The 20,795-nt window shown below is 34.3% G+C and overlaps 2 protein-coding genes across 7 annotated transcripts in view; one reads left to right on the top strand and one right to left on the bottom strand.

Annotated features, from left to right (window-relative positions):
- gukh (GUK-holder) overlaps positions 1-9,175 on the top strand; it is a 75,887-nt gene extending 66,712 nt beyond the window's left edge. The window contains exon 8 of the mRNA XM_066406806.1: positions 7,231-9,175. Within this exon, the coding sequence (XP_066262903.1) occupies positions 7,231-8,477 (1,247 nt within the window). The 3' untranslated portion in view covers positions 8,478-9,175. The remainder of the gene's footprint in view (positions 1-7,230) is intronic.
- Positions 9,129-20,795, bottom strand: part of LOC136420065 (myogenesis-regulating glycosidase) — a 26,357-nt gene continuing 14,690 nt past the window's right edge. For 5 of the 6 annotated variants that reach the window (XM_066406812.1, XM_066406810.1, XM_066406813.1 and 2 more), the window contains 9 exons: positions 18,217-18,367; positions 17,959-18,157; positions 15,393-15,633; positions 15,003-15,326; positions 14,840-14,952; positions 13,987-14,281; positions 13,327-13,915; positions 13,075-13,270; positions 9,129-13,020 (listed from right to left, as the gene is read on the bottom strand). In XM_066406812.1, the coding sequence (XP_066262909.1) occupies positions 12,899-13,020; positions 13,075-13,270; positions 13,327-13,915; positions 13,987-14,281; positions 14,840-14,952; positions 15,003-15,326; positions 15,393-15,633; positions 17,959-18,157; positions 18,217-18,367 (2,230 nt within the window). In that variant the 3' untranslated portion in view covers positions 9,129-12,898. Of the gene's footprint in view, positions 13,021-13,074; positions 13,271-13,326; positions 13,916-13,986; positions 14,282-14,839; positions 14,953-15,002; positions 15,327-15,392; positions 15,634-17,958; positions 18,158-18,216; positions 18,368-18,865; positions 19,030-20,795 lie in introns of those variants that run through there. The other variant, XM_066406814.1, reaches the window with a different exon arrangement.

The following is a 20,795-nucleotide window of genomic DNA, read 5'->3' as shown; positions in this document are numbered from 1 at the left end:
CAATGTCTCAGTTACGATTATTTTGAATAAATCATGTCAGCATATGATATTTTGTTTAGTTTTCCTAAGATATTTTGAAGATAAATCAGCATAGAATTTTTGATAATTTATTATTTAAAAAAGAACCCATCAAATGCGTTATGGATGGGTAAACCGCTATACATATATTGGAAAAAGTTGTTTTACAAACCAATCATAGCTCATTTTGAAGAGAAAAAATCCTCTTTCCGATGATGGCTAAACTCACTACTGCTAATATTTAAAAAAACGCAACTTTGGAACCTTTTCTTATAATACCATAATAACTAAACGAGTAGGGTTTTTTTTTGCTGAAAATTGCCAAAATCGACTGATTAATGCTAGTTAGAAAACCAAAAACAATAGGAAATTTTTAATCATTCTACTAGCTTTGTCTCCAAAAAAACATATCGACAATACTTTTCGTTTTTTGCTTGCTCCCATAGTTACCGAGATTTCCTTTACAAACATCAAAATTCGCCCCCTTTGTTACATGCTTTTTGTGTGTTTGTAATTTTAGGGGCACAATGCACACTCAAGCTTTAAATATCTTACGTAGCATGATTATTGTCTTTACCAATTTTCCATACATTCATTTTATTTGTATTTTTTTAAATAAAAACGTTCCTTATATTTGTTTTTGAACTATTTTAACATTCTTACTGTTCACTAACAAAATAACCCATCAAATTAATACGTAACAATTTCAAATTAATTTTAAAAAATCACTCAATTGAATAAAACGAAAACCAGCACAGTGCACGTCACTTTTCATCTGCAAAAGCACACCATCGATTTTCGTCACAAAAGGCAAAGGGTAAGCTTTTGGAGTTTAGTGTTTAACCATTCTCATACTGCATTCTGAGAGTATTTTGCATGTAAGAAGATGGGAAGTTCCTTGACTTGATACATCGCTAGAACAAAGGTGAGCCACAATTTTGTATGTATGTTATTGGTATTAAGAATAACCGTATTAATTTATAGACCGTGCTTGAGCATGCAATCTTCAAGGTGATTCCTAAATGTTGCGAAATATTTCAGGGGTAGCCAAAAAGTGCATACAGGGTCTTAAAAGTGAATGAAATTTTATACGGGGTGGTTGTGTGTACCGCTCGATTTAATGATGTTAACGATAATGCTTCCATGTTTACGTATGTTTCCTCGCTTAAAGACCAGAACTTTCTTATCATATTAGATACATAGGATTTTGTTACATTTTTTAATCATGTTGGTGATTCTAATTATTTTCTAAAGCATGTACTGCACATACCTATCTCCAATAGTTTTTGAGATAATGACGCCTTCAATTTTAAATGTTTCGCAGTCAGTAGCTCTATAACGGTTTGAGTAAAATAAAATGTTTTGTAAATTTTCAAAAATACTGACAGTTTCTAGAATTTTTCTTCTTTTACACAGGGTGGTCCTCACTTAGCTAAATTTACCATTTACAAAATTATTAATGTCCTATTTTACCTATAGCTCCAGTAGTTTTTGAGATATTGACTTCATAATTTTTACACATGAGAATATTCATTTATATTTATTCCACTAGACGGACAAAGTGATGTAATCAATCTTAAATGCATACATCAGATCCGCTTACTATAAAGCTCACTAAAATGAGTACAGCTCCCACATGAATTCATAAAACCATAACGTAAACTCATTCTAGTGTTAACTCTCTGGACCCTGATGCTATAGCAATGTGTAAGAGCTAAAATGAATTTTTTATCGACATTAATCAACCAAAAAATTTAATTGGCATATTTCATTGAACGAAATTTCAAAAAATTCACCTTGACACGTTCCTCTAGAATCAGGGCCCTGATTACTTGTCAACATATTAAATTCAGAGTTTTGCTTGCGTGGAGAGCTATAGCATGAAATGAGCTTTAGGCTAATTCCAATCCATCAGGAACCTCTCTCCGAACGGTTCAAGAACCCTTCTCGACAAACACATTGGTCATTTAGAATTCTGATCTATAACGCGACCTAAAAGGATTTTTGAACCGTTTGGAAATGGTTTCTTCTGGCTGGTTAGAGTAAGCCTATTCAACGTATGTGTCGGATTTTATCTACATCCCCTGATTGTGTGTTACCACATCAATGAAGTCTCTTCTTTATTTTACGATGGCCATATCGGACGCACAAGGTGGTATCGGGTGCACTGTCCTGAGGAAGCCAATTTGGGGTCAAAACGTAGACAAGTGCACCCACTTCCACTCTACAAGTGTTTTTTTGTGATACACACAATAGCCAACAAATAAGATTATGGAATCACTATCATTATGTTTATTATACAAAGCGAAACAAGAATGCGGTACCAAACTCATTTTTAGGCAGTCACCCTGTATTTAAATAAAACTGAAATTCATTTTTTTGGTTATAAAGGGACGAAAAACCAGCAGAACAGCAAAAATTATGGGTGCTTTACCGCGAAAGATTTTTATTACTGGTGTTGAATTCTTTTGTTTAATGATATTAAGGATGATGAAGTTAGCATGCAAACAAAATTTATCAGGAAAACATGAAGTCAAGTTATGTTATGTTGGATATATTCCTGAAAAATGTTGTCACCTCCTAGGCATAAACGCAATTACGTTTATTAAAAATATTAGGTCGCTGTTTTATCCCTCAGAATGAACTAGAAAGTGTACAGGGTGGTCCACGTAAGATGGTCCACTATCTTATCTCAAAAATCATAAAATTTTGAAAAAAGTTTTAATATAAAAGTCATTCAGTTTTTCATGACTTTTTATTTTTTAATATTTTCCAAGTTACAGGATGGTCTAGAAAACCGTGTCGTGATAAAAACACATTTTTTTAAAGCAAACACTCTATATTTTGTTATGGACACTAATTCTGCTTGTAATTATAAACATCTCATTATTACAAAATAAGAAATAATTGTAGCAGTTTTTCGTTAATTCAATTTATAGAAAAAGGAAAAATAGACTTCTGAAAATTCTCAATAAATTCACAAAGCGTTTATTGAATCGTTTGAAAACTCGTCTAGTTGAAAACCAAAGGTGCTTCTACTAGAATATACTTTTAATTTACGACAAATTTTATACAGGACGTGAGAAAAAAAATATCCAAACTTTTCACAGTTCAAATGCCTCAACCGCGACATTTTTAAATGAAACACTCTATATTTTTTAAAACGAATTCATTTAGTTTCCTTTCAAATGATATATACATATGTATCTGTTATATATTTATACCGAAGCGATCTTAGATACTTAGCTGATTAATATTATTAATCACCGTTTTTTGAAATTTAAATTACAAATTGAATATTTACCATTAAATTGACTTACAATTGTAACATTCTATTCTTTACCTACATTCTAGATTGATACATAACTAATAAGTTATCAGATATGTAATTAGTAATTTAAATAGAAAAAATTGTGATGAATATTAATCAGCAAAGTCTGTAAGACCTAGTCGGCTTAGGTATATAACATATACAGGGTGGCTATAATCTATCTTTCAGTATGGGTAACTTTTTCATTTGAAGAAATAGAACATCAGTTAAATGGGCAAAATTGAGCAAAATTTCATATGTAATGCGATGCCAATTTTAAATATGACAAATTACGACATATTTCTGAAATAATCGAATTAAACTGAAAATTGCTTAAATCTTTAAACTCAAATATTTCAAAACCTATTAAAGTTAGATCAATGAAATAAGTTTCTTTTTACAGAGTAGAATTCAATAGTGTTACGTAAATTTTCAGAATGATCTCGATTTTCAAAATATAACCTTTTTCAAAATAAATTTCAAAATAAACCTAAAGTTACGTTTTTTTAAATGGTAATCATAGTTAGCTATGGACACATTAAAGGGCTTTTTTCCCTGATTTCATTGATATACTTCACTGCATTATTATCTTTTTTACATGCATTAAAAATTATCAAAATAAGTTAAATTTAATATTGTTACCAATATTTTTTTTGTTGTGATTGTCGTTTTCGTGTTGTCATTTTAATTTTTGTTAGTCGTTTCTGATAAATAAAATTTGTTAAAAAAAAACTAAAATCCTACAAACTAATTTGGTTGATATTTTATCTTATTGTTAGTTTTTTTTGTTGTCGTTTAACTTAAATTATTTTGTTTTCCATGGTCATCTTGGTAAAAATATTAAATTTAGCTTATTTTGATCAAATGATGCATGTAAATGCATATAAAAAGATAATAATACAATGAAGTATATCAATGAAATCAGGAAGATAAGCTATTTAATACGTCCATAGGCAACTGTATTTATCATTTAAAAAAAATCAAATTTACGTTATATCTGGAAAATCAAAATCGTTCTAAAATTTTACTTAACACCATTGAATTCTATTCTGTAAAAAGAAACTTATTTTATTGATCTATTTTTAATTAGTTTTTGTATAAATCTGACGTGTTAAATTTGATATTTATTATTTGTTATAATGTTTACGCGGTGTTGTATGATTTAAAATAATTTTTTTTCCGAAAAATGCTTTTATATAGGAATATAAAAGTATCATCTCCGTACTTTTCAGGACAAACTTGGTATGGAGGTATAAGATTGCATTTTAAATAACTTTTTTTAGTCGAATTTTTTCGTATTATGAAAACTAAAGATACTTTATTCATGATGATTTTTACAAATTTGTTTATAAAATACCCTGTATAATACGGAATCAGCTCGTTTTTTGAATATCGTAATTTTACAACAAACAGGACTCAACCCCCAAATGTCATTCAAAAATCTTTGGTCCATCCGTCCTCTTGGTACATCTGTCCTAGAACACATTGTATATATCATTTGAAAGGGAATTAAAAGACAAATTCATAAAAAAATACAGGGTGTCCCATTAAAGAAAATCGAGTTTGAGGCACTGGAAATGTGAACAAATTTTCTGCACACCCTGTATAAAGTTTCTCGAAAATTGAAAATGTTCTTTAGTAGAACCACCCTTTGTTTTTAACTGGGCAAGTTTCCAAACGATTCAATTAATACTTAGTGAATTTATTGAGAATTATTAGAATATTAGAATCTTATTTTCCAGCAATCTTTACTTTAAATTGAATTAACTCAAAAACTGCAAAAAAATTTCTTATTTCATAGTAATAAAACATATTTATAATTACAAGCCGAATTAGTATCAGCATTAAAATATAGAGTATTTCACTTAAAAAAATGTATTTTTATCACGCCACAGTTTTCTGGACTACCTTGTTATCCGAAAATATTAAAAAATAAAAATTCGTGAAGAACTGAGTAACTTTTATCTTGAACTTTTTTTCTAAACCTTATGGTTTTTGGGATAAGATAGTGGACCACCTTACGTGGACCACCCTGTACATATTTTCCCTGACATGGGATTAATTTTTCCATCTTCACCATTAAGTCAATATGCGATTAATGATAAGACAGAATATTTATTAATAAGCTGTTGTCAGGTTAAAGCTAACGTTAGAAAATAACCAAACTGGCTATATTACCTTGACGACGTTGATCAAAATTTGTTTTTTGTCGCATTACAAACCATATTTTTGTCACAGTAACTTATTCGTTAGTAAATTGATAAGATTGACTGAAAGTCGAACGTTTCCGAAGGTGACTGCATTTGTAATTTAAAATAAGTCCCTACTAATTCCGTAGTGATACATGCGCCAAGAAGTCAAGAGATCTATAGTAAGCTTTACATTTTCACTCCGATCATCACAAAAAAAAAACACAAAATGTACAGTACTTCATTTTTCTTAGTCCTTGTCGTCCTTATTTATTCAGCCTGCACTATGGCGAGAAAGTCCAGATATTACCGTCAAAATTGGCCATCACCGTCATTATCGTCAAATTCATGACCTGAATATATCGCAATAATCAATGAAATATTCTGGTTATCCACGTTAACAGTATACCTACAAAGTGGAACAGCCAAATGAAATAAATTCAATATCTGCATATTTCCACATATGTGAAAAAAATACCGAAACACGTCAATTTTATTCTAAAATTGCATCTCGTAACGCGAAAATTTCATCTCTAAGTTCAATCTTCTTTAAGTAACGATTACAACCTCCAAATTTTTTATTTGGAAGTATGGGTTTATAATGCCTAATTTGAAGTCATTTCATTCTCTATTCAAAATTGCTATCGTTTTAAACATTATTTGAAAGAATAATAGAAAAAAAGTCACGTAAGTGACGAAATTCTCTACAACATACTAAAAACTTATTAACTAATACCATTTCGTTATTGATAATGTAATAAAATAATAAAACAAATCAATCTCAATGTACCTCGGCTTAACTTTTCTAAATCGGTGGATAGGAAAGCGAGGATCACTAGGATGGCCAGCACGATCACCTGATTTTACTCCATTAGAGTTCTTCTTATGGAGATATATGAAGAGAATACTGTACAAAACTAAACCAGGCGATCTAACCGACTTAAAAAGAAAAATTACGTTTGCGATTAGATCGGTTACGCCTCAGATGTTGATTAATGTTAGGAGACACTTTTATTTACGATTAGGGTACTGCCAAGAGGTTCGAGGCATGCATTTTGAACATCTCATAGAAGATTGGAATTTAATTGTTTTATTATTTTATTACATTGTCATTAACGAAATTTTATTAGTTATTCAGTGTTAAGTTTATTGTATATAATGTCGTTAATTACATTGATTTATTTTTTCCATTGTTCTTTGCAATAAAGTTTAAAATCATAACTGTTTTGAATAGAGAATGAAAAAGCCTTTCAATTAAGATATCATAAACCCTTACTTGGAATTTAAAGATTTGGGGGTTGCAATTGTTACGCAAAAGGGGTTAAATTTAAGGATAACATTTTTACATTACAGGATGTAATTTCAGAATTTAAAATTGACATTTTTCGGTATGTATGTTTTTTTACATATTTCGAAATATGAATTTATTCCATTTGACTGTTTTACCCTGTATGTTAAATTTTTGCCTCTATTTTCATGCAGTATAGTAGGATTTATTCCAATATTTACGAATCACCCTAATATAACATAAAAAAATATTATTTTCCTCCAATACCAAACTGTTACGCTTCTTGAGAACATCCTCACCTCGAAAAATGTACTGTTTTAAGCTCGATAGAAGCATGACTTTTTTCAGGGTTGAGTGCGAGGTAGTTACTTACAACTTTCACAACGACAACGTCCAAACATGCTAAATGGAATTTTTATTTGCAGAAGGCGTACTACCTCCGTCCTCTCCCAAAGACGCAACACTTACCATGTTTGGCTACGCTGACAACGAGCCTTACTACTACCACCCCCAATCCTACTACCCACAAGCGGACTACCGACAAGGAGGGACCCCGTTTTACTCAACACTGCCTTCTAAAAAGACCCAGTACTTCCCTTACGATCCTCTCCCAGAACGTAGCGTGACTCCCGACATAACTCGAGGCCTATCTAAGATGAGTGACGAAAGCTTGATTCACCGAATAGGTATTCCTGTTAATGCGCGTCAGTATGGTAGCCCAGAACACCCTATTCAGGAGGACTCTTTCAAAATATCTCCAATAGATCCTCGGAGCGTTGGAGGTTTTAAGTCTTCAACGCCTTCTCAAATTCGGGCTGCAGAAAACCTAGAGAGCAGGCTCCTATCTCCGAAGAGAAGCACAAGGTCTAATGACGAATTATATGCAGTTATCCATAAAACCAAAAAGAAGTTGAATATAGAGGATAATGTGAATAGAGCTTCTCCCCCGGTGATGGAGGTTGAAACGAGCACTCCGAAAAAAATTAGCGTTGAAACTGGATATATAGGATCGAGAGCCAATGCGTCACCTTCCAGGGGGGAGTATATCGACTTTACTGCTAATGTCGATAAATTATCCCCGATCAACGAGCCTAAAACATGCAACGATCGTAAGGGCATTAAGAAAACCTCGACTTTAGACTTCAAGAGATTACTATTACAAAAAAGCAGTTCCTTGTCGGGAAACAAGAAAATATCTGCAGTAGAGCAGCTTAAGCTCTCCAAAGAGCAAATGGAGAAACAAAAAGAAGGCCATCCTCACCCCAGTAAAGATATGACAATTTTAGACCTAAGTGCTTCGCCCAGAAGTTTAGTGAACCGTAAAATCTATAATCCTCCGGGAAGTCCCGAAAGAGGAGCCGTGAAGCCGGCCAACAAAATTCTGAGCCCCAGGTCTCAATGGCGGTTCGCAAATCCAAGAAGTAACGTTCTTTCTTCGACTATCTTGGAGGATTGCAGAGAAGATGATAATAGTAGCAACGCCTCTAAGAGCTCTCTGGAGAAGCGCAGTTTGAAAAGTCAAAGTGGTGAAATTAAACCAATTCTAGAAAATAAGGATGCAAGGATCGCGTCTGTAAGTGAAAGGATATCTGTTCAGAGAGCTAGGTTTTTTGGTAGCGAGGAAGGTTCGGCAGCTAAAAAAAGCCCTCCTACATTGGAAACTGCGTTTTAAGATGAAAAAGACTTCAAATGAAATCTACATATTCCTTTTATATATTTTGATTTCTTTTGTCTAATCATAGGTAACGGTGTCCAATAAAATTCCTGGTCAAGCGCACAAATTTCACTTAATTGCGTACCAATTTAGTTATTTAAGTTTTAATTTAAGGTAATTAATTAAATTACCAATTATGCGTTTATGAAGCTGATTTGATTGGATGGTTTCAGTTTACAAGAGATATGGTTGTTAATAACAAAATCTTCGTCATTCCCTCCTTTACCAGGGATTTCATTGGGGCCTCTCCTGTGATTCATAATATCAGGTGTGTAGTTATATTTTAAGAGAAATCGACTGTTGCAGTATTTTCATATAGCCGTGTAAATAGGTTTTATTTAAATAAGGATTTTATATAAGCAAGTAATATGACTTTAATTTACTTAAGTATTTCTAGGATTTTCAGGCCTACTGTCAAAAGGAAATTTCTAGTCTGTCTGTACGGTACTTACCATCGTTCATTTTCTCTTTACGTGAACTTGTTCGCCTTAATAATGTATAAATTTACAGCTTCCCCTACATGATTTTCAATTTAAAACAGATTGCCATTATCTTCTTCAGATGGGAATTATATTGTAAACTAGTATTATTTACCATAAAGCTTAATATATTGCATCTTTGTACATAGAAAACAATAAAAACTTGTTTGAATATTATCATTGCTTGATATTCAATGCTTCATTAGGTATCATCTGTCTTAATGAAGGCGTTTAAAAAGATGTTTCAATAAGTGAATATAGAATTTTTATACAGGGTGAGTTTCCCAAACATACGGCGCAAATCTAAGGGAACATTGGTTAAGTCAAAATAAGAAAGAAGTTCCTATGCGACGGTCAAGCACGTGGTGGCGCGTTCTTCGCCTTTGGCTAGTTAAAGTTGGAAAGATGAACCATCGAGTAGATGGGAGACCTGGCCCACCAACCATCAAGCCGACCGAAGTGCTTTTAATCTATTTAGTTTAAAATGGGAAAATGTATCGTTAAGTGGACGAGGGATCCGGCCCACTGACCATTAAGCATGTGGTGTATGTACTGATGACTGGAATCGCTTTCTTTCCGAAATACGGTATGTTAAAAACATCGCTGGTGTTTTCGGAAGGATTCGGCAGAAGAGAATTTCATTCATGCATTTTAGCTAGTGACGGCCATTTTAAACGATTTTTGTCATCTTAGAGCGTTGCGTAGAGATGTGCAAGAGTTTGGATGTTAATTTTAACGAAAAATAATTCCAACAGATAAATCTCGCTTAGGTTCCAAAATCATTTAGGAATTCCTTTGCCTTGCAATTCCTAGTCCCCAGCGTCTTTGCAAATTAATTGCATGTTGCAAATTACCCAATTTACGTTACATTCAAACGTGCAATAGATGCGTTACAATATAATTTTTTTCAACTTAAGAATAAACTTGATGTTTAAGTTTTAGACTAAGGAAAAAGTAATGTCCGCTGCTGCTACTACCAGATAGTTTCTAGGCAAGATTATCTGACGATAATTTACGTATTTTTCCATGATACCTATTAATCGCACTATTCTCACAGAAGTTTAATATAATATTAAGCTGCGAAATTCAAGCATGCAAGTGAAATAACAGGTATATACTGCATAGTTCAGAAGCGATTTCACGAGGGATGACTAAAAAGCCAGATTCACACCTCTTAAATATATCTAGTAGATATTTATAATAGAATCATCAAAAATAATTCGATTCTGAATAAAAACAGTATTCCGTGTAGGAAGATATATGTTACTTCGTATTACACCCCATCCATTATTGGGACACAATCACATATTTAATCGTTTGGCTTTGAAATGCTCCATTTAACGGAACATTGTTCTATGTTGTTATGCCTACTGATTTAACTGACTGTTCGTCTTAAAGATGAATATACCGTGCGGCTCTAAATGGTCACCAGGTATGCCCCCCCTTCACTTTTTAACAAATTTTCATTTTCAAAAAAATTCTAAAGCAGCATTAAATCGGATAAAAAACACTATATTTTGATGTTTGTTAATTTTTCTAAATGTTGCTTACGTCATCGGTAGAGCAAAATGGCCGATTTTTTGAAAATTGAAACATTGGTCAAGTAACACCTTAAATTAAAGATCCTTCAAAATTACATTTAATGGCATAAGGTAATTTAAAATCGATAAATTAATTTTTGAAAAAAAAAGTTATAAATAAAAAAAAATAAATTTTGTAAAAATGCAATACACATCAACCTTCGGTTATTTTTATAGTGTTAGGAGTTCTATAGGCATCTATGTCGTCGTGGGACTATCTGCGTTATCCTGTGGTCATCCGCATTTCATCCTTTCTTATCCCAATATATTATCCTGTGCAAAGACATCTGGCGCTATGGACAATTGGAGCCCATTAGAACCACAAGATAAAACCTCACTTAATCATTGAAACCACATAATTCTACCTCATAATTTTCCGGGCAGTTGCAAGTCTGATCGTTGCAAATTAGTTCTTTAGTGCAATAAAAATAGTTTTTTAAACCTATTGTAAAATAACGAAATTCAAGTAATGCTCAAAAGTACTGATAATTTGTTAGTTGCATGCGTTAGAAGAAAAAGATCGCCTGATTCGACACCGCTAGACTTTTCTTATGAGACTACATTAAATCAAAGGTTTTTATTACACCACCAGAGAATTTGACAGAATTGCGACATCAAATTACAGAAATTTGCAGGTTTAATAACCCACAAAGCTTCTTTAATGTAAAGTAGGAATTCGTTAACAGGTTACATTTATGTCAGGAACAAAATGGTGCCCATTTCAAACATTTAATTTATCGACAAATAATTTTTTTAATTGTTTATGTACTATGAAATTGAGTTTGTATTTTCCAACTCTTTTTCTCAAAAATGAATCTATCGATTTTAAATCGCATTACACCATTAAATTTAATTTTGAAATGTCTTTAATTGACCCACATTTCAATTTTCAAAAAATCGGCCATTTTGCTCTACCAATGATGTAAGCAACATTAAAAAATAAACGTCAAAAGATAGTATTTTTTGCTTTATTTGATGCTGCTTTTGAATTTTTTTAAATACAAGGTGCTTTTTTTGTGGTACCCAACGTTAAATTGGAATAAAATGACATTCAGCTGTCAGATAGATATGTGACAGCGCTCGTTGGAAACGTCAATCCAGTACAATTTTTGCCATAGAGTATTACACGCCAAAAGAAAGAGCTAAAATTGTTCAATTTTATTTTCAAAATCAGTCCTCAGTTAAGTCGACACAACGTGCGTATAGAAGTAAATATCGTGGTCGAAATATGCCAACATCGAAAACAATTCGACGTTCAGTGACTAAATTTAATGACAGTGGTTCTTTAGCAACATCAAAGCCTAAAAACAAAACTTGTCGACGTCGAAGTAATGCGATTATTGACGTCGTAAGGGCCGATGTTGAACAAAATCCGGAAGCATCGTATCGTCGATGCGCTCAGCAATTTGGCATGCATCCATCGACATTATGGACTACTTTAAAGGTTAACCCGCATCTTTTTCCACATAAGATGCAAATGGCACAACAGCTATTGCCGCCTGATAAGCCACGCCGCGTGCAATATGCCAGAAATATGCAAAACATGTATGCTGGTAAACTTGATTTTTGGAGTCGTTTGATTATAACTGACGAAGCTCATTTTTCGCTTTGTGGAAGTGTTAATACACAAAATGTTCGTTATTGGGGCACTCAAAATTTACATTTCATTCAAGAGGTGCCTTTACATTACCCAAAAGTTACTGTCAGGTGCGGTAATATTCAGAAAGAATCACTGGCCCGTACTTTTTTGAAGTTGAAAATGGTGCGACAGCAACGGTCAATGGGGAGCGATATGGGGCAATGCTATGCAATTTTTGGCGCCTGCACTGGATCACAATGGCATGGAGAATTGCTGGTTTCAACAAGAATGGCGCAACATGCCATACGGCTCGTCAAACAATTGCTTTTTTGAAAGAAATATTTTTCAATCGATTGATTTCCAAAAATAGAGATTTTGACTGGTCCGCACGATCACCCGATTTGACTTCGCCTGACTTTTTCTTATGGGGATATTGAAAAGCAGGGTGTATGGCAAACCGGAATCTCTCGAACAATTCAAGACCAACGTTCGGAACGAAATCACCGGAATTGCGCCGGAAATTCTTCAGAAAGTGATGGCAAACGTCGAAAAAAGGGCCGATTTATGTTTGGCTGCAGAAGGTGACCATTTGCCAGATATTATTTTCAAAAAATGACCAAACAAATTGTAAAGGTCCAAATTATTCAAAAAAAGCACATTGTAATAATTTGTTAAAAAGTTAACAGGGGAGGCACGGTATTTGAGCAGCACGGTATTTGATTCAAATACGACGATTTAAACCTAAAAGCGAGTGTCATCCGGCATTCGTTCAAAATAGGCCACCTGATCTGCCTCAACTTTGTAATCATGTTGCCAACTGTTGCCTTTCCTCAGGCTCCCACGGATGCCGTCTTTCCAAACTCCTAAAATTTTTCGACGTTTTCAAACCTAGTCCTAAAGCGAGTAACTAAACATACCTGCTGGAAGATAGACTTCACGCACCCTAACTCCTGGATAAAGAATCGGCGCCACTATAATGTCCTTTCCAATAGAAAATTGATCTACCACAGTTTGACAAAAAGGGTCATCCGGGTCGAGCATCCACAAAGGCCTGATTATAGGAAGGCCCAAGTTAAGGGATTCTCGTGCGTATTTCCTCAACACTGGCTTCACCTGAAACATTCCACTCAGTAAAGTTTCTTCTGGATAGAGGAAAAAAGATTACAAACCGTTTTTTGCCTTAGAAATGTCAGACTTATGACGATATCTAGAACTCTCTTATCTCCGTAACTATTAGGCAGTCTGTTGAATCTGACAATTGGAAGGAAAGATGCTAGCTGCATCCATCTTATATACAATTCCGGATCTTCCAATTCCGTAAATGTTCCGTTTAGCTGTGCCAATTGTGACTCTATCGAGTTATAATCGCCTCCCACGGCACCAGGCATGACAAACGGATACCCAATGATCCCATAAGTCAGTATGGTAGGTACAACTCTTCGCAAACCATCCCAACTTGACTCTACCTTAGGAAGCGAAACGAACGCAGGAGGTCGAGGAAGTTCAACTGCATCGCTGACTCCAAACAAACTGATAGAATTTTGAAGGCTATTGACGAACAGGGTTTTATACTGATCGGGGTTTGCCAAGGGCTTCTCGCATTGGTAGTAATGAGGCATATCGTAGGCAGTTCCTAATTCCAAGTAGAAAGCGTTGATTTTGTATTTGTTTATTATCGAGTTCAGCTTGTCTATCAACCAAGGCACTGTTCTATTGTTGGTGATGTCCAAAACGCCGGCACTCTGAGTCGTTTTGAAGCTACATGGGGGAGAAACACACAGTTCTCGTTTTATGGTATATTTAATTATTATGTGAAAGCGAAAGCTTACCTGGTAAGTGCTGGAACGTTCCTCCCACTGAACCTCTCTAAGACCAACAGGCGCCGTTCCACAGCTTCAGCAAAGTTAATACTTTCGGTAGATATGAAGGGTTGTACGGTGAAAGCGATGCGAAAGCCTCTCCTTGTCACTACTTTCATAATTTTTTCTATTGAAGGAAATCTATCGATGTCCACTTCAAAATCACCAGCGTGGTTTTGCCAGAAACTGTTTAAAAGTACGTGGCCTAGTTTAAACTGCAGGTCTAGTAGTCCAATTATACCATTTGTGAAATTGGAAACCATTTCTAAAAACAGAAAATACGTTTATCGATAAAGGTAGCGGTCACTTTTTTCTTTACGGAACGTGGCGAATGCTTAATAATCACCGCATTCGGCAGAAGTAACATCCGTTTAAAATTCACAACAAAAATGGCATCAGCTCCCATTTAATTGTGTTTCAAGACCACGGCTTCACGTTGTCTTTGCATCTACTCTAGCGGTTTTTGTCGTAGTGAAATTGCGCAGAATTCTCAGTTAAAAGTAATTGAAAATAAAATTTGCTCTCTATTAAGGACTCGGACGGAAATTTTTTTTAACGTTTCGGTGACAAATTGGTGACCGTCTTCAGAAAATTAACAGAATTAAAGTGTATGGAATGTCAGTGTAAAAAATATGTGAAAGGCTGAAAATTCCTCGTCTCATTCGCTGTATTTTTAACATGACTCATGGTAAAAACTCTTAAGGAAAATTCTAAATGCTTCACATATTTTACTTACAAGCATTCTATATACTTTTCACATACACGCAGGGCTTTCACAAACGTACAGAACACATTATCTTGAAAATATCCTTTATGCATTTACCTTCGGTAAAAGCTTCTTTTTCATCAGTGGTGATTTCCCAAACAGGCTCGCTTAGTAGAATTTCAATGACATCGAAATCTTCTTTCTTTACTCCGTCCCACAAAGTGTTTTTACTAAGATAAAAGTTTTCAGCTCAACTCAAAACTACTCTCGACTCACTCACCTCAATTGAGAATGCAGCTGCGTGATATTTCCGGCAGTACAGATGCTATAATTCAGCTCTGGAGTCAATGTGAACTTATTCACGAAGGCAAAATCATCGTATCGGGCATTGAGGCACAGTTCCTTTTTGGTGCTGTTCTTAACTGAGACATACAAAGGCGTCTTTTCGTCTACGATTATGGCAACCCCTTTAGAGTTGATAAAATACCGTTTCAAAACGTTGCCCCATTGGTTACGTTCTTCATCACCAGTCACAAAAGGGTGAAAGTCGTGATTAGCTTTTTCCAGAGGCCAGGCAGACTCTCGGGTTTGACCTCCCCCATACCTAGAAATAACGAATTCGGAGTTAAGACGTATCTTGATGAATCAACGCCTTGCTTACTTGGCTTACCAATGCACCCCGGGAGTCATTTCGATACAGTCGGTAGGAGCAAGATCCTCGTTAAGGGAGATCCAGTTTAGGTTGTAGCACTTGACATTGTCTCGTAGTACATAGTATCCGAGATACAGCCTTGCCCGATCCATCCATTCCAGACAAATCGAACCGTCACGTCTTTCATCTTGAGGTAAGCATGGTAAGACCTTGTCGTAGTTTATCGTGGTACCCAATCGGGCGTTGAGAAGTTCAGTTCCTGTAATTTTTGTGGAGTTAGAGATGTTGCGCAAGATGTACAGTTCTACAGGATGTCCATTTTCGTCATCTTTGTTGGTTATTTCGCTACTTTTTAATCAAAGGCCCGTACAGGCAGGTTTTTCATTACGTTTTGGTTTTCTTTATACGGTGCAATTTTAAAATTTAACACTTTCGAAACAGTTTGTTCTTGTCAATTTTCACAAAAGTACAAAAAACTTTCCAGAAGATTTTATCATTTAGACTTCATTAGCGACGCTGATTTTCTCCTGTATCGCCCAGTTTATCCACAATAAATAAAATAAGAAAAAAAAGGGAAAAAATGTTTACGTTTTTGAAAACTATTGATGAGACAATTCTAAATATCTAATAATATACAGGGAATTGTAAGACGTTTCTCGGATAATTCCAGGACATATTATACATCCAAAAGCACGAAAAAATTAGCCGATAGACGTTCGGAAATGTTTCGATACTCGAATACAAAATAGGAACTTTGATAATGGTTCTCAATCTTTTCTTACAATTAAGGTTATTGACGATATAACGTGTTCGCTAATGCCAACAATCTGGTAGACAGTGATCGATGTTTTTCAACCAGACCTTTAATTCCACCCTTATGCTTTTACCGAAAGTCTATTATCGTGACATGTCGGGGGAAGCAAACATACTGTGTTTTTTCTTTAAATTTTAGGGACCATAATGGATTATTGCAGCACCTAAAAAATTGTGCAAATTTTTCTGGATAATTTTGAGCGTTCTGTCACTTCTGTTTTGATAGGAAGTGACTCTAATTTTTCAAACTTACGATGGGACATTCTGTTTTTAAACCTTTTTGGGACCCAGCAGATCATTCTATTTACGACACGGTAATCTTGTTCGTTCTTGAAATGTTTTTTTTTTTTTCAATTTAATTTAAATATAAAGAATAACGAACCAGTAGCTTTCAAATCAATCCCTTTTTCGGTTAAAAAAATAATAAATTTGAGTATTTTTCCTAATATTTACTTCCGGTCAAATTTTCAAAAAGTCATAAAACAAATAAATGCGAGTAGGGCGGGTCTCATTGGCCCATCGAAAACCCGAATATTTAAACACATTTTGACAAAAAAGGTTCCAAAATCCAGTAAAAAAACACCTAAAATTTCATTTTCTCAGTCACCGCTTTAATTAGCATCTCACGTCAAGAAATATGGAAGATCATTTCTTTTGTTACCTTATCGTCTTTGATATTTTTCATCGCAGTTATGGATGAAGTCCCAGAAAGCAATTTACGGGACCACTGTTTATTTGCCCTCTAAATATTTCCAAATGTACTTCCCAAGAATGTGTGGAAATTACAATTATCTATTACTAAGAGAATTATTAATTTTTTTCCATCAATAAAAAGTTCTTAGGAAATACAGCAGACGTTTTAGTTTAAACATGAAGCTTCACAAAATAAGTTTTTCTTGATTTCCTCCTTTTCTCTCCAAAAAATAGTAGCTCGGGACTTCGTATTGTGCCACCCTGTACATTAGGGCGTACTATACAGGTAAATTGGTGTATTTTGGTTTGTAGGAATTTGAATTCCAAAATATAGGTTGAAAAAAACAATAACATTTTTTCTTTGCGCGTTAAAGAGCTTAAATTGACTTAAATATAAATAAATTTAGTATAGGTATCAAAATTACACCAAGAAAGAGTGGACACGACGGTCAAAAATCAGTTTTAAGAGTATGCCAACAATTTTTTTATTTAATGTTGAAGTGTAAATATTTTTTTTATTTAATGGAAAAGGAAGATTGGAAAGATGGAAAAGGTATAATACGCAAAATAGTCTCCTCGGAAATACACCATACTTTTAGACCACTATGTATGTTTACTCTGATAAAAAATAGCAGGGATTTGAAGAACATAATTTTGCTTTGCATATAAATCAAGTTCATGTTTAGCTGGAACATTGTTTCACTAGTGGATTAAACAAATTTAACGAAATTTAATGTTCAGTCAACATTGGATAATTGAATTGGTAACTGATTTTTTCCCGAAAGATTCCAAACAGTTTGTGACCATGAACACTTAAATGTTAACTATTGTGACCATGAATGCCAAAATGTTAACTAATATGCCTTGGTGCTTTGATCCCCTTTGTTTTCGTGCTTTAAAAAGGAGATGGCAATCTACAAAATTACCTCTCTAATGTACACACATATATTTTAAGCTTTCGACACCACTATTGCTTTGAGGTGCAAAATCTGGATAGAGTGCATACGGGATGATTGCCTCGTTAGCCTGGCACAAATGGAAAATTGACGTGTTCTCATATTTAAATAGTTCTGCTTACCATCCTTATTGTAAATTTTCATAAGCCGTTTGTTTTTGTTAAACTTGATCCTTTCAAAGTAAGCTTTTGCCAGTACTTTTTGGTTGTAGAGGAAGTACGCGCAACATATTAGGACTACGATAGTGATAAACAAGAACATGACGAAGACTTTAATTTTGTAGTCGTTGGACTTCTTCTTTCGTATCGTTTGAGGTAAGTTCTGCAAAACGAAATCACATCAAGTACTCACCAGAAGAATGAGCTTTCCTAATAACTTACTTGTATTTTCTCCTTAAGTAGACTCGCCAAAGAGTTCACAGAGGTGATGGAATTTCCCGAAGAATTTCCCCCTACGAAGTCACTAGGATCGGGAGGCGTCAGCATTTTCGGACTTAACACTGATTTTCTTCTGACATTTCTCGAAGGCCCACTGAAATATAAATGTAGGTATTAACACAGCCCCAAACGATTACAGAATTTCTCTATAGACAGACTGATTTTTCTTTGCCATTTCAGACGAGACCACTTATATCTGATAATAAAAATGCTTAAGAGTCTCAACCCTAAAAGTTTAAAGTAAAATAATAACGGCGTTAAAAATATGAATTGCGGTTGTTCTTTTATTAGTGAAATTAATATTTGCTGTAGTGGCGAATAGACAAATTACCACTTTCTCCGGCTTAATTAGTGGAAGGGACACGGCCAATAACCAAGCGAACCTAATGGGCCCTTAAGAGCAATGTCCGGAAACTATCAAGATAAGCCTTATTGAATGCAATAAAAACATTAATAAATAACGTAATACTAGCTATTACCTTGTTAAGAGGACAAGAAACGAATGTCTAGTAGGGTAAGTGGCCTCGAGTAATCATATACAGGGTAATTATTTGAAATCACTTTTCCAAAAAAAAAAAGATTCAAACCTTACTTAAGTACACTCTCCGTATCAGTATTCTCATCATTGGAATCGCCGTAAATGTAGATTTTGGGAATATTCCAAATGGTAGAATTGTCTACCTTGAAATGCTGAATTTGGGAATACATTTTTGTAAACAGTTTTTATCAGATTGTAAGGACGAATGTAAGTACAGAACGGAGCTACAACTGAAAAACGGCAAAATTCACATAAGGTATCATAATTATCACCTTCTCTGCTTATTATGTTAATTGTTTGGTTAAATACACTTGTAAAAAGGTTTCAGTATGTATATTAAACATTTTCGTGTGTCCACCTCCACAATTCATAGGTCACACTTTTCTTAATCATACATGGGCTGACATATTAATGATCGCGATAATTTAGAATAATTCTAATAGTATTTTCCTAATTAGTTCCTGAATTTGTATAATGCTAAAACGAGGATCTTCCCTGTTATAAAATACCAAAAAAGCTTTTCTTCACAATCATTAGATCATTAACTTCAGTCCCGCCTAAGTGAAGTTAAAGTATCGACTTGATGAAGCCGACGAGTCTATTGGGGAGTAACTCCTTCATCTCCTGGGGTAAATAGATTACTTGATTGAAATACTATTCGGATTCGCACGAAAGATATGCACTCTGCCAGGATCTGCCCACATGTCTCGTTGTCTGCAAGGCAACCGCTGCATCTGTAGTCCTCGACAACGCCTATCAAATATCTATATCGTAGGATGAAACAGTGGCCAGTCAGTAAGACAGCTACCATCCTCCTTCTGTCTCTCCTTCTATGCTTCCTTGTCCGTCTAACATTTGGTCTGGCCATGCGTTAGTTAGCCTACCGCACGCTATCGGCATTGTCCAGTGGCGCAGGAATGCCTGCTCAATCATCGATCTCAGTAATAGCAACGCCACGCTTCGGAAGATTTCGAAGATGGCCTTAACAAACTATATTAAAGTTTGGTATGTTTTCAGTTTACAATTAAATGACGTTATCTGTACTTCGAGATTGACCGCTTTAAAGGATTATGGATAATACTTAGGATTAAAATATGCTTATTTAAACCTAGCACGCACGTTTAATTTTGTATACTTTGATCTGGGAGTATCCTTTCTGTAAGTACATAGGTAATTTTTTCGCCAATTCGCCATTGTGTAGCACAACAGAAATTTTCGTTATTTGATTTCAACTTAACCCTAATCGTTTGATGGATTGATCGATTATTTTGCAATAGGTTTATCCATACACTATATCTATGTAGAAACAAATTCATTTGATTTAGACAAAACGAAGTAAATTCACTGAAATAATGTTGCTACATCACCGGATTAATGTGAAAATCTATAATTAAAAAAATTAAATTTACAACTAATAAATATAGTACAAGGTGTCCCATCAAAAAGTACTACCTTTGTACCGCGATTTAATAATAAAGATCAACTGGAACTAAAATTGGTGCTGGGGATATACAGTATGTTCCTGGATGGAGTTACCAAAAAGATAAAGTTTCATTTCATGAAAAAAATGTATTTTCCATAAAAGTTTTTACCTATTCCAAAACGATTGAATCAGTCCTCACCGTTTCAGTTTACCTTTTCATTAACAGGAAAATATCAAAAAATATATCCATTTAGTTGAAAATGTTTCTAAGTATTGATCAATTAAATCAACAATGAAGAATTTATCCAATTCTTGACAGCTAGCTTACATTAGTTTATGCAATTTAACCATTCGCAGCTGGATTTTCATTCAACACACATTACATTCACATCAACCATTCGCTACATAAAAAAATATTATTAGGTGTACAACTTTGCTTCCGCCGTTTTTGAATAGATGTATGTAGCGGTAAGTAATGATCGAAATAAATAACCCCATGTGGGCATGCAGGAGCCTTGGGCACCTGTTAACATAAACTCATAAAAATATTAGTCTATTTGT

Source organism: Euwallacea similis, chromosome 3, assembly GCF_039881205.1.
Source record: "Euwallacea similis isolate ESF13 chromosome 3, ESF131.1, whole genome shotgun sequence".
Lineage (NCBI taxonomy): Eukaryota > Metazoa > Arthropoda > Insecta > Coleoptera > Curculionidae > Euwallacea > Euwallacea similis.
The sequence above is the reverse complement of the archived record's forward strand: the minus strand, read 5'-3'. Positions and strand labels throughout refer to the sequence as shown.